We start from the raw sequence: 17,198 nt of genomic DNA on the forward strand, positions 1-17,198 counted from the left end.
CGTTTCTGTGGGGGGCCACAAATGTGAAATGTTAGAATCTCCTGTTGCTGCTGGTCTACTGCAGGCAACTGGAGTGATATTACGTTGGTCAGGCTACCTTGCTTTTATTTAAAGTTAAGAAAGGCAATGTCATGCCATACCATACAACTCATGCTGAAACACAGCCAAAGCACGAATTAACACAGCTCTCTGCCCAGATGGGTGCCATTGACCTTATGGAGGAACCAGGTTTACCTGGACCACAGAGATGGGGATGGTCTATCCTGTCTTTCTGGATCCCTGTGCCGCGATGAGGCATATCCACCGGAGGCAGTACCAAGAGGCAGGTGCGGCACACGTGGGAACTCCCAGATGCGGGCAGCAGCAGCAGCCACTAAGGCGCTTACTATCCGAGAAATGCCAGCAGGTCTATAGGACTTGGATGACTTACCTGCAGATGTCGGAGCGCCTGTGTCAGAGACAACTGGGGATGACCAGAGAGGCGGTCACAAATCTCTGCGCAATCCTGAACATTGACCTGCAGCCACTGGGCTTTGGTGGTCACCCTATGCCTGTGCCCCTCAAAGTGACAGTGGCCCTAAATTTCTATGCCTCTGCATCATTCGAGGGATCCACTCGCGACTTCAGTGTGGTCTCGCAATCAGCAATACACCGCTGCATCAGGAAGCTTATCAATGTTTTTTACAGGAGGGCTGGCGACTCTGTGCACTTCAGGACAGACCCTGAGTTTCTGGCTGAGAGGGAAGTTGGATTTGGGGCCATTGTGGGATTCCCACAGGTCCAAAGAGTCACCGACTGCACACACGTGGCCATCTAGGCTCCCACGGAACAACCAGCCGCATACCTACTCAGAAAGCTCAATGTTGGGGGGTGCTTCCTGCAAGTGTGCGCCCGCTTCCCAGGCAGCTGCCATGATTCTTTCATCCTGCACCAGCTGCTGCTTTTCACTCCACCTGCTCAACTTCAGGGGTGGATTCTTGGGGATAAGGGCTACCCCTTACTGACATGGCTTCTAACGCCAGTGAGGAACCCCAGGAACGATACAGAAGAGTGCTACAACACCTGCCACAGCTCCACCTGAGCTACCATCGAGGAGGCCATCGGCATGCTAAAAATGCACTTCCGCTACCTCGATAGATCGGGTGGAGCCCTACAGTATACACCAGACAAGGTAGGGTGTATTGCTTCTGTATGCTGTGTTCTGCACAACATTGCAGTACAGAGGGGGGATGCCTTGCAGGATGATGAAGTATGGGAGCAGGAAACATCCTCAGATGATGAGACACAGAGGGCATCCAGCAACAACCAGCATGGGAGCACGGAAAGCAGTGGTGGAGTCCAGAAATGGTGAGCAGTGAGCAAGGGAGGCAATACAACACATGATACTTCAGCACTTCCACGATCCCTCAAGTGCAACATATGCTCCTCACACCACACACCACCATCCTGCATCTCGTCTGAAGTCTTCTGCCTCTGTAAAATCTGTCTCTCCAGCATGACTGGCAGCAGCTGACTGAGTCATTGCCCATGTGACTGCATCCATACATATTGGCATGGCAATGATGTTATTCCTTACATTGGCAGTACTGTCAGGCTTATGATGTAATGGGAAGACACATATTCAATACATGGTGGCATGCGTTATTCACACAGGAAAGGCTGAAGTTGTCAGAAAAGCACATTTAGTTAAACTGCAAATGACATAGTCGTCTCACCCATTAATACCCATATGTGTCAAGGAGTCTTTATGAACCGTTTGCAGGTGCTCCTTCATGGTATGACCTCTGCAGCTGGACTGGAGGCAGGCTGCTGAGCAGGATGCCCCTTGGTCTGGGATAACTTCGGTGGTTGTCCTCTGCGTGCCAGAAGCTTAGAGAGCCCTGGCTCCCTGAGGGCCCCCTTCACCAATGCAGGGCTGTCCTCAGACGTCGCGGCTGCTGGAGCTGGACTCACTGGCGGAGGGCCTGAGGAGCCAGTGTCAACACTAGAATCACCCTGAGGGGAGACCACAGATGTTGAGCGTATCCTCTCCTCCTCCCTCTGAAGGCTCTTTGGAACCTCACTGCTCTCTAAAAAAGGACTAGGAGCAGGAACACTCTCCAGGCTCCTGGTTTTTCTCTCACCCTGCCAAAGTTGATTGATGTCATGGGCAGGGCTATGGCTTGCAGGTTATGGAGCATCTGTGGAGTGTGGCTCTCCTAGAGGTTTGCCATCCTCTGCACGGAGGAAGCCATGTACTTACATGCCTGGGACACGGCAGCAGTCATGACATGGATGGACTCCCCCCGCTGTCCACTCAAGGCTGCGTATGGCCCCTGGCAACTCCACCAGATGTTGCCTTACATCTCCCTGCAGCTCCAGCATGCCCTGTGCTGCTGACACCAGAGGCTCATCATTAGCCTGGGGTTCAGCATGGGCCAGGCCATCCACAGTCATCCATGTGTCAGAAGCCGCAGCTGTCACCGCAACCAGCTGCTTGGACGCATGTGTGGTGCTATCACCACCTTGTGACCCTGAATCTAATGCTGATTGGATACCCACTGCGCTGGTGGAAGGTGCAGGAGTGTCATGGGATGGTGCATCCTCTAGGTGTATCTCTTCCTCAGAGGTAGTCGTCATTCCTTGGGTCACTGGGGGCGTTGGCTAGCGTTGCCCTGAAAGATACAATGGGAAGAACAGGCATTTAAGTGTTAAGGTACACATGTCGCAATGATGACAGCGTAGGAGATGTAATTTCAAGTCATTCTATGTTTGGCAATAATCACTCTCTTCCACTGGGACCCCAATCTTCACGTCCAAAATGGCACATGCTCCTTGTAACCCAGCCAGCTCCATCACCTCCTCTTCGGTCTGCGACAGTAGCCTGATGTCGGGCACATCGCCTCCAGTCCTGGCCAATTTCCTGCTGTTATGGACCCTCTTTTCCTGAAAAAGCAAGGATGCAGATAGTGAACATTGCCAAACATCAACATCAAACATGCTTGGTCGGGCATACGGACTCACTCTGGCATGGGTCTGACATACCCTGAGGTACTAATGAGGGAGACTTTCTTCACATCTGCTGCCACTCATGTGCCATCAACCCTTCCTGTCTCTGAAATGGCAGTGGCACCCATGTGGCATACCGTGTGGAGACAGAACACACTGAGCAATGTGGAAATGGGCCACTTACCTTTGCTGAATGAAGGAGATTATTGACCCTCTTACAGCACTGTACCCAGTCTCGTCTGATGACCCCACAGCTGCTGATCTCCTCTGCAACCTCCATCCAGGCTTAAATAAAAGCAAAATACAGTTCTGATGAACTTTGCTTCTGTCTCCACAGATGCTGCCTGACCTGTTGAGTATTTCCAGCGCTTTCTGTTTTTACTCCATCCAGGCTTGCTTGGTCAGGCTGGAGGATCTCTTCTTGCCATCACTGGGGAAAATCTTGCATCTTGGAGGAGAATCAGCAGGGAACCGTGGGGCCACCCTTGGTTGTACCTCAGCCATCAGTGGCTGCCACGGCTGCACAGTGGCGCAGTGGTTAGCACCGCAGCCTCACAACTCCAGCGACCTGGGTTCGGTTCTGGGTGCTACCTGTGTGGAGTTTGCAAGTTCTCCCTGTGACCGTGTGGGTTTCCGCCGGGTGTTCCGGTTTCTTACCACAGCCAAAGACTTGCAGGTTGATAGGTAAATTGGCCATTGTAAATTGCCCCTAGTGTAGGTAGGTGGTAGGAGAATTGAGGGAAGGTAGGGAAGATGGGATTAATGTAGGATTAGTATAAATGGGTGGTTGATGGTCGGCACAGACTAGGTGGGCTGAAGGGCCTGTTTCAGTGCTGTATCTCTCTATGACTCTATCAAATAAACATTGGTCAGTGGGGCTGAGTTTGCGATGTCTTCCACACTCCTACAATGCTGCTGCCAGACTTGTCATTACAGCCTTTTCTCAGGTAACGCAGTTCATGACATTGCTGAAGCTGCCCGCACCATGTTATTGGGGGGGGCGGGTGGCCACCGTGCGTATGTTAATGAACCACCAGACGCAAGATCGCAGCCGCAGAGCGACACATGGCCCTTGCGTACTGACTGCCATTTTTTTCGCCTGCCGCCACTCCCGGCAGTGGGACAAGATTCAGCCCGGGGTGTGAGACTAAGAAGGACTCTGTTTCACAGAGCTAGCACAGACACAAAGGGCCGAAGGGCCGCCTTCTGTGCTGTAACTTTCTATGATTCTACAAAGTACTTCAGGATGTCCTGACGGAATCCAGGGATATGGGGATAGGTCAGGAAAGTGAAGTTGAAGTAGAAAGTCAGTCGTGATCTTACTACATGATGGACCAGCTTCAGGTGGCCATATAGCCTATGCCTGCTCCTATTTCATATGATTTTATAAGGTGTTATATGAATACAAGTTATTTTCTTTCTTTCTTATGTTCTTTCTTTTGGCAATGTTAACCATTTTAATTGGGCAAAAATATCAGCATGAAGAAACAGTTGCATAGAGTATGGACTATTACATTGAAAAGAATTATTCAGTAACTTTTTCTATAAAAACATATCAAATCTGTTTTAAAAGAACTGCCCTGAAATCACTTCCTGGCATCTCTGTTATTTATTAAGGAAGAAAGCTTGCATTGATACAACACCATTCATAACCTCAAGAAATATAGTTTGCTGTTGACTGCTAAGGAAATGCATGGATAGAATATATATTTTATATAAAGTTATGACAGACTGCCCAAAGAGGCTTAGTAGGTAAATGCATCATGTGATTGCATGCCAAGACAGCAGTGAATGGAGGATGGTCATAGCAAGAATCACAGCCTTCAGGAAAGGAGGGGAGAACATTGGCAGGAAGTTAAAGAGTGAGAATGTGTTGTAATTTAATCAAAGTGTCAAGGAATGCTTGGCTCAAAGTGTGGTGTGGGAAGAAGGGGTTTCGATTCTTGGAGCACTGGCATCAGTACTCAGGGAAAAGGAAGCTATTCCGTTGGGATGGGCTTCCCTTGAACCGGGCTGGGACCAGTGTCCTGGCCAATCGCATAACTAGGGCTATGGACAGGGCTTTAAACTAACAAGGGTGGGTAAAGGGAAATTTAGAAATCCAAAGAGAGAGGTCAGGGCATCAGAGCAGCATAGTGATGTGGGCAACTCCCAACAGAATGGGACAGGAAGGGACAGAGAGTTGAACAAAAATTGTACATTGACAAATCAGGTCATTGCAGGGAATAAAGGTAAAAAAAAATGAAATTAAAGTTCCTTTAGCTGTATGCAAGTAGCATCTGTATTAAGATAGATGAACTAGTGACACGAATAGAGAAAAATGATCAAGATCTAATTGCTATTGCCGAGACATGGTTACAAGGAGATCAAGGTTGGGAAATGAATATTCCAGGGTTTATAATATTTTGGAGAGACAGGAGGAGGGGTGGCCCTGATAGTAAAGGATGACATAAGGACATTAGTAAAAAGGGATCTGGCCTCAGCAGATCATGAAGTAGAATCAGTTTGGATGGAAATTAGGAATAGCAGGAGTCAGAAACACTGGTGGGAGTGGTTTACAAGCCTCCTAACAGTAGTTATATTATTGGACAGAACATTAAACAGGAAATTATTGGAGTGTGTAAAAAAGATAATGTATTAATGGTGGGGGGTTGGTAGCTCAGTTGGCTAGACGGCTAGAGTGTGATGCAGAATTAGACTCCAACAGCATGGGCACAATCCCCATACCAGCTGTGGTAGTTCATGTGGTAGCCTCCTCATCTTACCCCATGCTTGAGGAGTGGTTACCCTCAAGCTATACATCACCAACTGTCTCTCTCTAATGGGGAGAGATGCTGATGGTCCTTTGGAACTATGGCTAGAGCATTAATTATGGGGGACTTTAATCTGCATGTAGACTGGGACAATCAAATTGGCAACAATGGTCTTGAAGATGAGTTTGGAGAATGTTTTTGTGACCGTTTCTTGGAGCAATACTTTGTCAAACCGACTAGGGATAAAGCTATCTTAGATCTCGTATTGTGTAATGAAGCAGGGTTAATAAGCAATGGCATAGTAAAAGATGCATTGGGAAATAATGATTATAATACCATTGAATTTCATGTTAAGTTAGAAAGTGACACATTTCAGTCACAAACAAGAATCTTAAACTTAAACAAAGCCAATTACAAAGGTATGAGGGGAGAACTGGCTAAGGTTAATTGGGTAAATAGACTGGAAAGTATGGTGGTAAACGAACAGTGGGAAACAATTAAAGAAACAACTCACAGGGTTCAACAAAAGTGCATTCCGTTCAAAAACAAAAACTTGTTAAGAAAGACCCACCCATGGCTCACTCAGGAAGTGAAGGAGAGTAGTAGACTAAAAGAAGAGGCTTACAATGTTGCAAAAAAAAGTAGCAAGTCTGAGGATTGGGAGTGTTTTAGAAACCAGCAAAGGGCCACCAAAATGTTGATAAAAAGGGAAAAAAATAGAATTTGAGAATAAACTATCCAGCAATCTAAAAACAGATTGTAAGAGCTTTTGAGTAGCTAAAGTAGACATTGGTCCCTTAGAGGCAAAGACAGGAGAAATTATCATGGGGAATGAGGAAGTGGCAGAGGCATTGAACAAATATTTTGTGTCTGTCTTCACAGTAGAAGACACAAGTTCCATACCAGAAATAGGCAGTAACCTATGGACTAAAAAGAGTGAGGAGATTAGGGATATTGCTATCAGCCAAGAAAAAGTATTGGAGAAATTTGAGGGACTAAAATCTGACAAGTCCCCAGGGCCAGATGGCATACACCCAAGGGTTCTAATAGAGATAGCTGCAGAAATAGTGGATGCGCTGGCTATGATTTTCCAGAATTCCTTAGATTCAGGAATGGTCCCGTCAGAAGTTGGCAAATGTTATACCGCTTTTCAAGAAAGGAGGTAGAGAGAAAACAGGGAACAACAGGCCAGTTACCCTAACATCAGTCATTGGGAAGATGCTGGAAACTATTATTAAAGAAGTCTTAACATTGCACTTGGAAAAGCATAGTATGATTAGAACAAGTCAGCATGATTTTACAAAAGGAAAATCCTGTTTGACAAATTTATTAGAGTTTTTTGAGGATGTAACTAGTGGGGTAGATAAAGGGGAACCAGTAGATGTAGTAGACCTGGATTTAAAAAGGTATTCGATAAGGTGCCACATAAAAGATAAATAGGCAAGATAAGGGCTCATGGTGTTGAGGGTAATATATTAGCGTAGATAGAGGATTGGTTAACAGACAGGAAGCAGAGAGTGGGCATAAATGGGGCATTTTCAAGTTGGCAGGCAGTGAATAGTGGGGTGCTGCAAGGATCAGTGCTGGAGCCTCAGCTATTTACACTCTATATTAATGACTTGGATGAAGAGACAGAGAGTAATGTATCTAAGTTTGCTGATGATACAAAACTCGGTGAAAAGGTAAGATGCAGGGAGGACATAGAGAGGCTGCAAAGAGACATAGACAGGCTAAGTGAGAGGACAACAAGATGGCAAATGGAGTATAATATAGGGAAGTGTGAAGTTGTTCGTAAAAGTAGAAAAGCAGAATATTTTTTAAAAGGTGTGAAACTGGTAAGTATTGATGTTCAGAGAGACTTGGGGGTATTCATACAAGGAATGTGCAAAGTTAACATGCAGGTGCAGCAGGCTATTAGGAAAGCAAATGGCATGTTGGCCTTTATTGCATGGGGATTGGAGTACAGGAATAAAGAAGTTTTACTAAAATTGCACAGGGCTTTGGTGAGACCACACCTGGAATATTGTGTGCAGATTTGGTCTCCACATTTAAGAAAGGATATACTTCAACTGGAGATGGTGCAGCGAAGATTTACTAAAGTGGTCCCTGGGATGAGGGGGTTGTCCTTTGATGAAAGGCTGAGTAAATTGGGGCCGATATTCTCTGGAGTTTAGAAGATTGAGAGGCGATCTGATTGAGACATACAAGATTCTGAAAGGGCTTGATAGGGTAGAGGCTGAGAGATTGTTTCTGCTAGTCAGGGAATCTAGAATGCAGTCTCAAGATAAAGGGTCAATCATTCAGGATTGAGATGAGGAGAAATTACAACACTCAAAAGGTTGTGAATCTTTGGAATTCTCTACCCCAGAGGATTGTGGATGTTCCATCATTGAATACATTTAAGGCTGGGATAGATAGATTTTTAGTCTGGTAGGGAATCAAAGGATATGGACAGTAAACATAAAGTGGAATTGAAGCCCAAGATCAGCCATGCTCATATTGAATGGTGGAGCAGGCTCGATAGGCCATATGGTCTACCCCTGCTCCGATTTCTTGTGTTCTTGTGGAAGGAAACCTGCCGCTCTTTCTGTGACTCCAGACCTACAGCAATGTGGTTGACTCTTAACTGCCCTCTGAAATGGCCTAGCAAGCCACTTAGTTGTCAAGAGCAATTAAGGATGCCAGCGACGCCCACATCCCATGAAAGATTTTTTTTAAATGACAATGTAAACCATAAGCGTAAAATCTGAGCTCTTTATGGCATCATCAGCAAAATGAGATTAATCTGTAGTCACTCACCACTACCTATAATATTTAACAATGAGCAGTGCAATAAAATCAAAGAAATGCTCGTGATGATTAAAACTAATGCTGAAGTTATTTTGACTGAAAGTTTTAGAATCTGTTGTAATGTAATCACTGCAATGCAATACCATCACATACATTCACGGGAAAATACAATGCAGAAAAGAACAAGATGGTAAGAAAATAACCTCAAGGGGAGGATTATATGCATGAGTTAGGCGGAATTCAAAACATCTGAAGCAGCTTGATAGGGGTTCTCAATTTAATATTGAGAAATAAAATTCTGTGAGATCCTTACTTCTGTTTTTTATTTGAAGGATGGTTCAGATTACCACAGCTGTTGGTACAACCAAATGAACAGGGCGGACAGACGTCGATCTTACTTTCGGGACCTCTTTGGCGATCAGATGTATGCCCCTGCATTTCCCTATTCTGTGATCAGAGGAACATGGGTTCGTCGCGGTCAAATCCATGCTGCACGTGGCTGCAGCAGACAATGTGTTAATCCCCTATGGATTCCCCAGTGTTGTAAAAATCATTATGGTCCTTATTGTCAAGGTAATGCCAGACATCGCACACACGCCACATTCCTATCACCATTGTACTGTTTCAGATATATACGCTACTTTTGCCTCTACTTGTCAGTTTTTTTTTTCTTGAGGTTGAGTACATTTCTCTTTAACTTTCAATAAATCACAATATCAACCAGCAACAGGCAAAGAATTGACTCTTTGAACTGAAGCTTTGACTAGATTCACTCTTATGTGGAGAGACTAAAGTAGCTGGGATTGTTCTCCTTAGAGCAGAGAAGGTTAAGAGATTTAATAGAGGTGTTCAAAAGAACAAGGGGTTTTGCTAGAGTAAATGGGGAGAAATTGTTTCCACTGGCAAGAGGACACAGACTAAAGGTAATTGGCAAAAGAGCTAGAGCAGAAATGTTTTTATGCAGCGAGTTGCTATCTGAAATGCACTGCGTGAACGGTGATTCAGTAGTAACATTTCAAATGGAATTGGATAAATACGTGAAAGGAAACATTTGCAGGGCTGTGGGGAAAGAGCACGGGAGTAGAACTACTTGGATAGAACTTACAAACAGTTGGCACAGGCATGATGGGCCACATGGCCTCCTTTTATGATTCAAGACCCTCTAAGTAGTGGATTTAATGTTTTCTGGGTGGAAGCTTGCTGTGCTTGTGCTGGGAGAGGACTAAAAGACATGGAGAAAATGTGGCATGGGCTCTATTCTTTAATACCAAGGGGTGTCTTTGTAGTCCAGAAACATTATTCTTCAGGGCTGAGCACTGGTTGTGCTGACTGTTTGACTGTTTTATGTGCTGTAAAATGTCACTGCCAATTTTTAATCCACCTCCTGGTAAACTCGGAGGGGGAAGCCCTCCTGATCAAGCACCCTGTGGCCCACAGAGGCACCCTCCAGGGACAAGAGCTTCCTCAACGGAAACACCACCCCTGCCCTCACCAACCACTCCCATCCCCATTGCCTGGGCCTGCCTGACTGGCCTCAGTGACCCTGATCCCACTTACCGGGCCTCCATGATGCTGCTCCAGTCTAGTTGCAGTTCCAGCAGTGGCTGGTAGCTCTTGGAGGTGGGATCTCATCCCTTTAAGGGCTGGGGGCCTCAAAACCAGGCAGTTAATTGCCTGATGGACGTAAAATCCGGTCCGGGCTCCCAGAACCAGCTGAGGCAGGGTTGCCCCCAACTTTCTAGCCAGTGGACGGGGCTACCACTGGCCCATCAAATCCTGGCCCTGGAATCAGTTGGGATTTGACCTCAGTCTTAAGGAACCTGTTTTTTTACCAACACAGAGGTGACAGTATAACTCTATCTTTCATCTGATAGAGAGCAGAGGTTGATAGTTGGTACAGATAGTTTCTAAATAGCTGCATTTTAACTTATGGAATAGATTCCTTCTTCAGCATTTATGCAAAGCTCTTTAAGTAAGCGTAGCCTTAATTTGTTAGACTAATCTCTGGGATGGCGGGATTGTCTTATGAGGAGAGATTGAGGAAACTGGGCCTGTATACTCTAGAGTTTCAAAAAATGAGAGGTGATCTCATTGAAACTTACAAAATTCTTACAGGGTTCAACAGGGTGGATGTAGATAGGATGTTTCCCCTGGATGGTGAGTCTAGAACCAGGGGACATGGTCTCAGAATAAGGGTAGGCCATTTAAGACTGAGACAAGGAGAAATTTCTTCACTCAGAGGATGGTGAATCTTTAGAGTTCTCTATCCCAGAGGGCTGTGGAAGCTCGATCATTGAGCACGTTCAATACAGAAATCGATAGATATCTGGATACTAATGACATCAAGGGATAGTGGGGAAAAGTGGCGCTGAGGTAGATGATCAGTCATGATCTAATTCAATGGCGGAGCAGGCTCAATGGGCTGCATGCCCTACTCCTGCTCCCATCTTCCTAAACAGTATCAACATTTTATTTAATGATATAAATTAACAAGTATTAAAAAAAAACTCACAGTAGTTTGCAGGAGCTACAGTGTTTTGCTGCTTGCTGATTCAGAACAGAGTAGAGAGAGGAAAAACAATGAAGGAATCACCTGACTTATTAACTGATGAGTCAGATGAAAAATCCCATGACTGAGCCACCATGCACTAACACTCAACATGTATCTCGCATCACAATATTCTCTGTCCTTTTCCGAAGTGATCTCTGTTTTGAAAATCACCTTGAAATGGACACTCAGGTTAAGCAACTGTTTTAACCAAAGATCCATATTAGTTTTATTGTGGGTGACAGAGCCGGTGAGAATATTTAACTTTGTGGGAGTGAAATTGTTCTTTGCTGGTAGTGGATCGACAGCCCATTTAACAGCCGGTCCGACTTTCTTGTCATTGACTTCAATAGAAGAGAAAATGGTGTGTAGTGTAAAGCAGGCTACCCGTTCGCTTATGTGCTTGTTCGTGCTTCTGGCGAATCGATATTTCACCTCCTGTGACACAATGGCAAATTAAAGATATGCATATATCTTGATTAAAACTCAGAGCTATTACAATGCAGATACTGCAAATGGTAGAAAAAAACACTTCCATTTTATTGCCATTGCCATCAGTGGCTGGTAGGTGGAGAAAAAGCTGCAGGTCTGCTGTCCCAGTCCAAATATGGGATACTTTCTTTTATTAGCTGAGGCATAGAATATCACAGCAGGGAGATTATGCTAGAACTGCATAAAACAGTTAGGAAACAGCTAGAGAATTGCGTACAGTTCTGGTCACCGCACTATAGGAATTATGTAATCACACAAGAGAGGGTACAAAGGAGATTTACAAAGATGTTGCCAGGAATGGAGATGTTTAGCTATGAGAAAGGATTGAATTGGTTGGTGTTGTTTTCTTTGGAATAGAGCAGGCTGGGGGGAGATTTAATTAAGGTATACAAAATCATGAGGGGGCTAGAGAGAGTGGATAGAATGGACCCATTTTGCTTAATAAAGAGGTCAATAAACAGGGGACATAGTTTTAAAGAATTGACAGAAGGATTAGAGGGAGGTTGAGGAGAAAATTTTTTCACACAGAAGGTGGTGGGGGTCTAGATCTCACTGCCTGAAAGGATAGTAAAGGCAGAAACCCTCATCGCATTTAAAAAATATATACACTTGAAATGCTGTAACCTACAGGGCTATGGATCAGGAGCTAGAAAGTGGGATTAGGCTGGATAGCTCTTTTTTGGCCTGCACAGACACAATGTGCTGTAAATCTTCTGTGTTTCAAATGGAGCATTCTCCTTTTGCTCCACTTCATGGCCCAGCCCCATAAACTCTTCTTTAATATCGAAGATTTACTCTGTGACTTTATTATTTCAGTGTGTCCTGGAGGAATACAGTCCCCTTGTAGTTCTCATGGAAGCTGTAATGATAGAAGACTTGGAAATGGAACATGCCAGTGCTCTGTGGGATTCAGTGGAACGGCCTGTGAACTATGTGAATCAGGCAGATATGGACCAAACTGCAAAAGTATGTATTGCAACTAGCTCAATGTCCTCTCACCTGCTGCAAGATCAGTTGGTAGTTTCTTTTTGTATATCACAACTGATGATTTAGCCTAAAATAAAAACAGAAAGTGCTGGAAATAGCAGGTCAGGCAGCATCTGTGGAGAGAGAAGCAGAGTTGACTTTTCAGGTCTGTGACTTTTCATCAGATGATTTAGCCTACCGCCCCAAATGCCTAATCTGGTTTGCCATTGAGTTTCTTAAATTATTTTTTGTACCTTGTTGAAGCTATCTGTCTTTGTAACCTACTTGTTCAAATATACAGAATTAAGGCAGCTTGTGAGTACCACACATTGAACTATTAATACATATATTAACATAGGTAATTCTTAGTACTCATAGTAGTACCTCAATTTCTATACCAAGTGATAAAGATACCAACCATTTGGGATCTCTGCAAAGAATTTGCTTACTATCTTGACAGTGAATGTGGCTGATCTATTGATCGTACGATATGCAAACTTGGCTTCATCTGGATTTAGTCCTGTGAGGGGAACTATCACTGCTTTCAAAGCTTACTTTTTTAAATCACACAGAATGTAAGTGCACAGAAAATGGAAGCTGTGATGAGGGAATATCTGGTGAAGGAACCTGTTTCTGCAGAGAAGGCTGGACAGGAAAATACTGTGAAACAACACTTGGCAAGTAATTTTACATATTTAGTTCTGAAATTAATATTGGGCTTATTAATTAACATTATCTCATGGCATATTGTCATGGTGAATTAGGTTTCTAAAATCCATCAGGGTTTTTTCGCTAGTAACATCGGTGTATACTTGATAAGTTCATACTAAACACAGATTTCCAATAATTGAAGCACTTAGTAAAAAAAATAAGTGCCAGATGTCTTTGTTCTGGGCTAACCTGACCTGCATAAAATCAAATAGAAGCAAATGACCATATCAAGGAATTAAATTAGATTGACTTAAAGCCGGTATATAATTTGTTTTTAAATCTCACTGCTTTTGTTACATGGATTAAAGCACAGAAAGCATCATATGTTTACCCCACTGAATAGAAGATTGCAGCTGGTGTCTCTTTAATGATTGATGAATTTTGCATACTATATATAGCACATACATACTCCAATCTTGAAGCATTGACAGGATGTTTTCTGCTTTTTTAAAAATAGTTGTAAAATCTACATGTTCCCCAAAGTGTGATAGCAATGCCGTTTGCAGAACTGACAACATCTGCGAGTGTAATCCATACTACGAAGGTGATGGAAGAAATTGCAAAGGTAAGGACAAGTACCTCTACTAAGCTTGACAAAGATAATGGTAAAATCTGACCGGCTGTCTAGAACCTTCACACTAGTTTATATTCAGTCCACTTGTACTCGCTGTGGGAGAATCTGCCGGTCACAGATAGGCCTGACTAGCCACCAGCAGGCCTGCAACCGATGACTCCAACCTTCCCAAAATCTACGTCCGCGAAGAAATATCAACAGAGAGGGATGCAAGTTGAAATTCCTCTTCTCGGTAGTTTATTGGAGGCGTTAACCCATTTATTTTAAGTGAGTGAATGCCTTTGCTAAAATAGCTGAGAGATTAATTTCAGATGAAATCTCAATATGCTAAGCATGTATAAATTGGCATCACACACTGTCATCTCAGGGTCTCGGTGTTTGACGGTACTCGGAGATTTAACGCCATCGGAGTTTACCACACAGAAGGAAGCTGCTCGGGTCATTGTACCAAGGCCAACTCTTTGCTCAAGTAGTCAGAAACTAATTCCAAAGCCTTATTTCTTTCCCTGCTTCGAATGTTCATCTACCATTCCTTTAAAAGACACAATAGTTTCTATTCTATTGTTAACTATGGCAAAACATTCCTGCATAAAGACATTTCTCACAACCTCTGTCCTCACTCTCTCTTAGGGACAATTTAAATCAACAACCCCTCTTGCTGGAACTGTTGGACAATAGAATTATACAATTTATAGCACAGCAGGAGGCCATTCAGCCCATCATGCCTGTGCTGGTGCTGATTCTTCCACTGGAGAAATTTGCTGTAATCTCATTTCCCCACACTTTTGATTTCAGTGGAGAAGCTTCCATAGTCAGGATGTTACCAGGGAAGAGGGAATTCAGTTATGAGGAGAGATTGGAAAAGTTAAGACTGTTTCTCCTTGGAACAGAGAAGGTTAAGAGGTGACCTCTCAGTGGTTTTCAGGATGATGGGACGTTTTGATAGCATAGATAGAGAAAAATTGTTCCCTCTGGCAAGTGGGTCAATAACAAAACCATTGATAAGAGATCTAGAAGGGAGATGAGGAGAATGTTTTTCATTGAGAGTTGCCAGGGATATGGAATGCTCTACCTGAAAAAGTAGTGGAAGCCAATGCCATAAATAATTTGAAAAGGGAGTTGGGCAGGTACTTGAGGATGAGGAACCTAGAGGGTTACAGACAAAAATGAGCTAAGCATGACTGCTGCTTCAAAGATCCAGCAAAGTTACGATGAGCCGAATGGCCTCCTTCTGTGTTGTCGGTTTCTGTGATTCAAAATTCAGCAGCATGTTTTTTTAATTCTTCAGCCAGCAGAGTCGACCAACTCACAATGTAAAAGTATGATCCAGTATCAATAGTGAAGTCAACAGGCAGTGGGATGTATTACCCTGCATAGTTCCACAAGCAGAGTGCACCTACAGGCAATCTGGCTTGGATATGTCCAAAAAAATGGCTTTTCAAAATACAACGGGGGTCATTTTCAACATACCTGTTATAGAAACTGCCCAATTTTGTAGCCAATAGGAAGGATTATCAGACATATTCTTTCACAGGTACACAAGCCAGGCCCTGGATGAGTTATCTGAGAAATTAAAAACAGATTCTGGACCAGGATGGCTAACATTGTCAATGTCTGATTAAGAATGATTAGAAGCAAATGTTTTATAGAATAATTGAAGTTATGATTCAAGCCTGAATAAGATTTCATTTAGCAATTAAATCTACCCTTGTTTAGCTTGCATGAAAAAAACTGGGAGTAGTGCATATTCATTGATGCAGTAACTTTATTTGTAGTGGTTAACCGCTGCAAGAACAATAATGGAGGTTGCCATCAACATGCTGCCTGCAAACAAAGAGGGATCAACATAACCTGCACCTGTCAACCAGAGTACGAGGGGGATGGCTATGTCTGCAGCCCCATAGATAGGTGTGTCGATGGCAGGAATGGGGGATGCAGCGAGCATGCAAAATGCATCAACATTGGACCAGTAAGTGCAAATGACATTAGGACTGATTAAAATTAATTTGTTTCCTGAACCAAAATGCATGGTAAGAATCATGGAGGGTAATTTCCAATTTACTGCTGGTACGTAGAACTGATGTTCAGGTCAGTTTTAATAACCGCCCAATTTCAATAGAAAGGTAAAAAGTCTGGTTTCTATGGTGGGTGCTCGACCTGTAACACCAGTCACAGAGTTCTTGTAGCCTAATGCATACTTCAACACATTTACTGCCGTACAGGATGGTTAGCATTGTGTTTGAGAAGATGGACACAGTTAGGGGTTTTAATAACACTCTTGGAAAGAATTCCACCAACAAGAGATGTTGGTGTCCTTTCACAAGAAAGGAAGCACATAAAATCTGCATCCCATTTGGAACTCTGATAATCCCAGAATATGTAGGACCCGAAAAAGAATCTAGCAGAATGAAGGCAGGGGTAGAGGAAGAAACTGTAATGCACCATGGACAAGCCAGGTAAAGCAAGAAAAGCAGAGTGTCCAATTGTACAAAGACAGTTAAGTTTGTTGATTTGCACATTTTACACTCCCAAGTTGAAGTTTAGTCTAAATTGGTGTTACGACCAGGTGAGAAAGGGGTCTAGGGTTCCGTCTCAGCCTTCACCTTGTCTTACTGTAACAGGGTTTTGTTTTAAACACACCATTTTTTAGCTCTCCCTTGGTGAATCCTTATTCACTAACTTCCAATTGTAAGGCAAAGAAACTAGCCAAACAGGGTTTCTTAGGGTTAAAGAAAAAAGGTTGAATTTTATTAAACTTCAACTCTAATTTGGTTAACGCCTACGGATACGCAACACGCCCACGCTAGCATGCATATACGATACACACATGCAGATAGAGACAGAAAAGAGCAGAAGAAATAAAATTTGAGGCAATATATGAAGATGGTTTTGGTTACTGTTCTTCGAGCTCACTGTAAAGTCCTTGATTGTAGGTAGGTCTTGCTTTTCATTGGGGCCCAGTATTCTTCTTAAACCTTGTTTGATGTATGAGACTTTTCTTTCTTGAAGTTTATGTGTCCTCAGTGGGTTCAGAGGCTTGTGAGAAAGAGATGGGAGCACATAGGAGAGCTCTTCTCACTCCAGGAGCAAAACAGTCTTTTCTTCAGTTCAAACACTTTGTACAATTCAGAAAAACTCAGGTTGCCAAGCAGGTTAGTCATGTGACTAGCTGGTCTGACCATGTCTGTTTGTGGATTCTCTTGTCTTAGCCGACCCTGGAATGTCTCTTCTTACACACAATACCTGGTGCTCAAAGTCCATTGTGGGTTAAATTGGAGCAGGGAATAGCCCCTTTGTCCCTCCAAGCACTATCTGTTAGTATGCAAGTGTTTTTTCCAGCCACGGCTGATCTGTTTAACAAGTGATTTCCTCGCTC

At 43.6% G+C, this 17,198-nt stretch overlaps 1 protein-coding gene across 1 annotated transcript in view; it reads left to right on the forward strand.

Moving 5' to 3' along the window:
• Positions 1-17,198, forward strand: part of LOC137380165 (stabilin-1-like) — a 257,422-nt gene that overhangs the window by 215,625 nt on the left and 24,599 nt on the right. Inside the window, exons 55-59 of the mRNA XM_068051908.1 lie at positions 8,864-9,104; positions 12,388-12,537; positions 13,110-13,214; positions 13,706-13,813; positions 15,598-15,791. Of these exons, the coding sequence (XP_067908009.1) occupies positions 8,864-9,104; positions 12,388-12,537; positions 13,110-13,214; positions 13,706-13,813; positions 15,598-15,791 (798 nt within the window). The remainder of the gene's footprint in view (positions 1-8,863; positions 9,105-12,387; positions 12,538-13,109; positions 13,215-13,705; positions 13,814-15,597; positions 15,792-17,198) is intronic.

This window comes from Heterodontus francisci, chromosome 19, assembly GCF_036365525.1.
Source record: "Heterodontus francisci isolate sHetFra1 chromosome 19, sHetFra1.hap1, whole genome shotgun sequence".
In the NCBI taxonomy this organism is placed as follows: Eukaryota; Metazoa; Chordata; class Chondrichthyes; order Heterodontiformes; family Heterodontidae; genus Heterodontus; species Heterodontus francisci.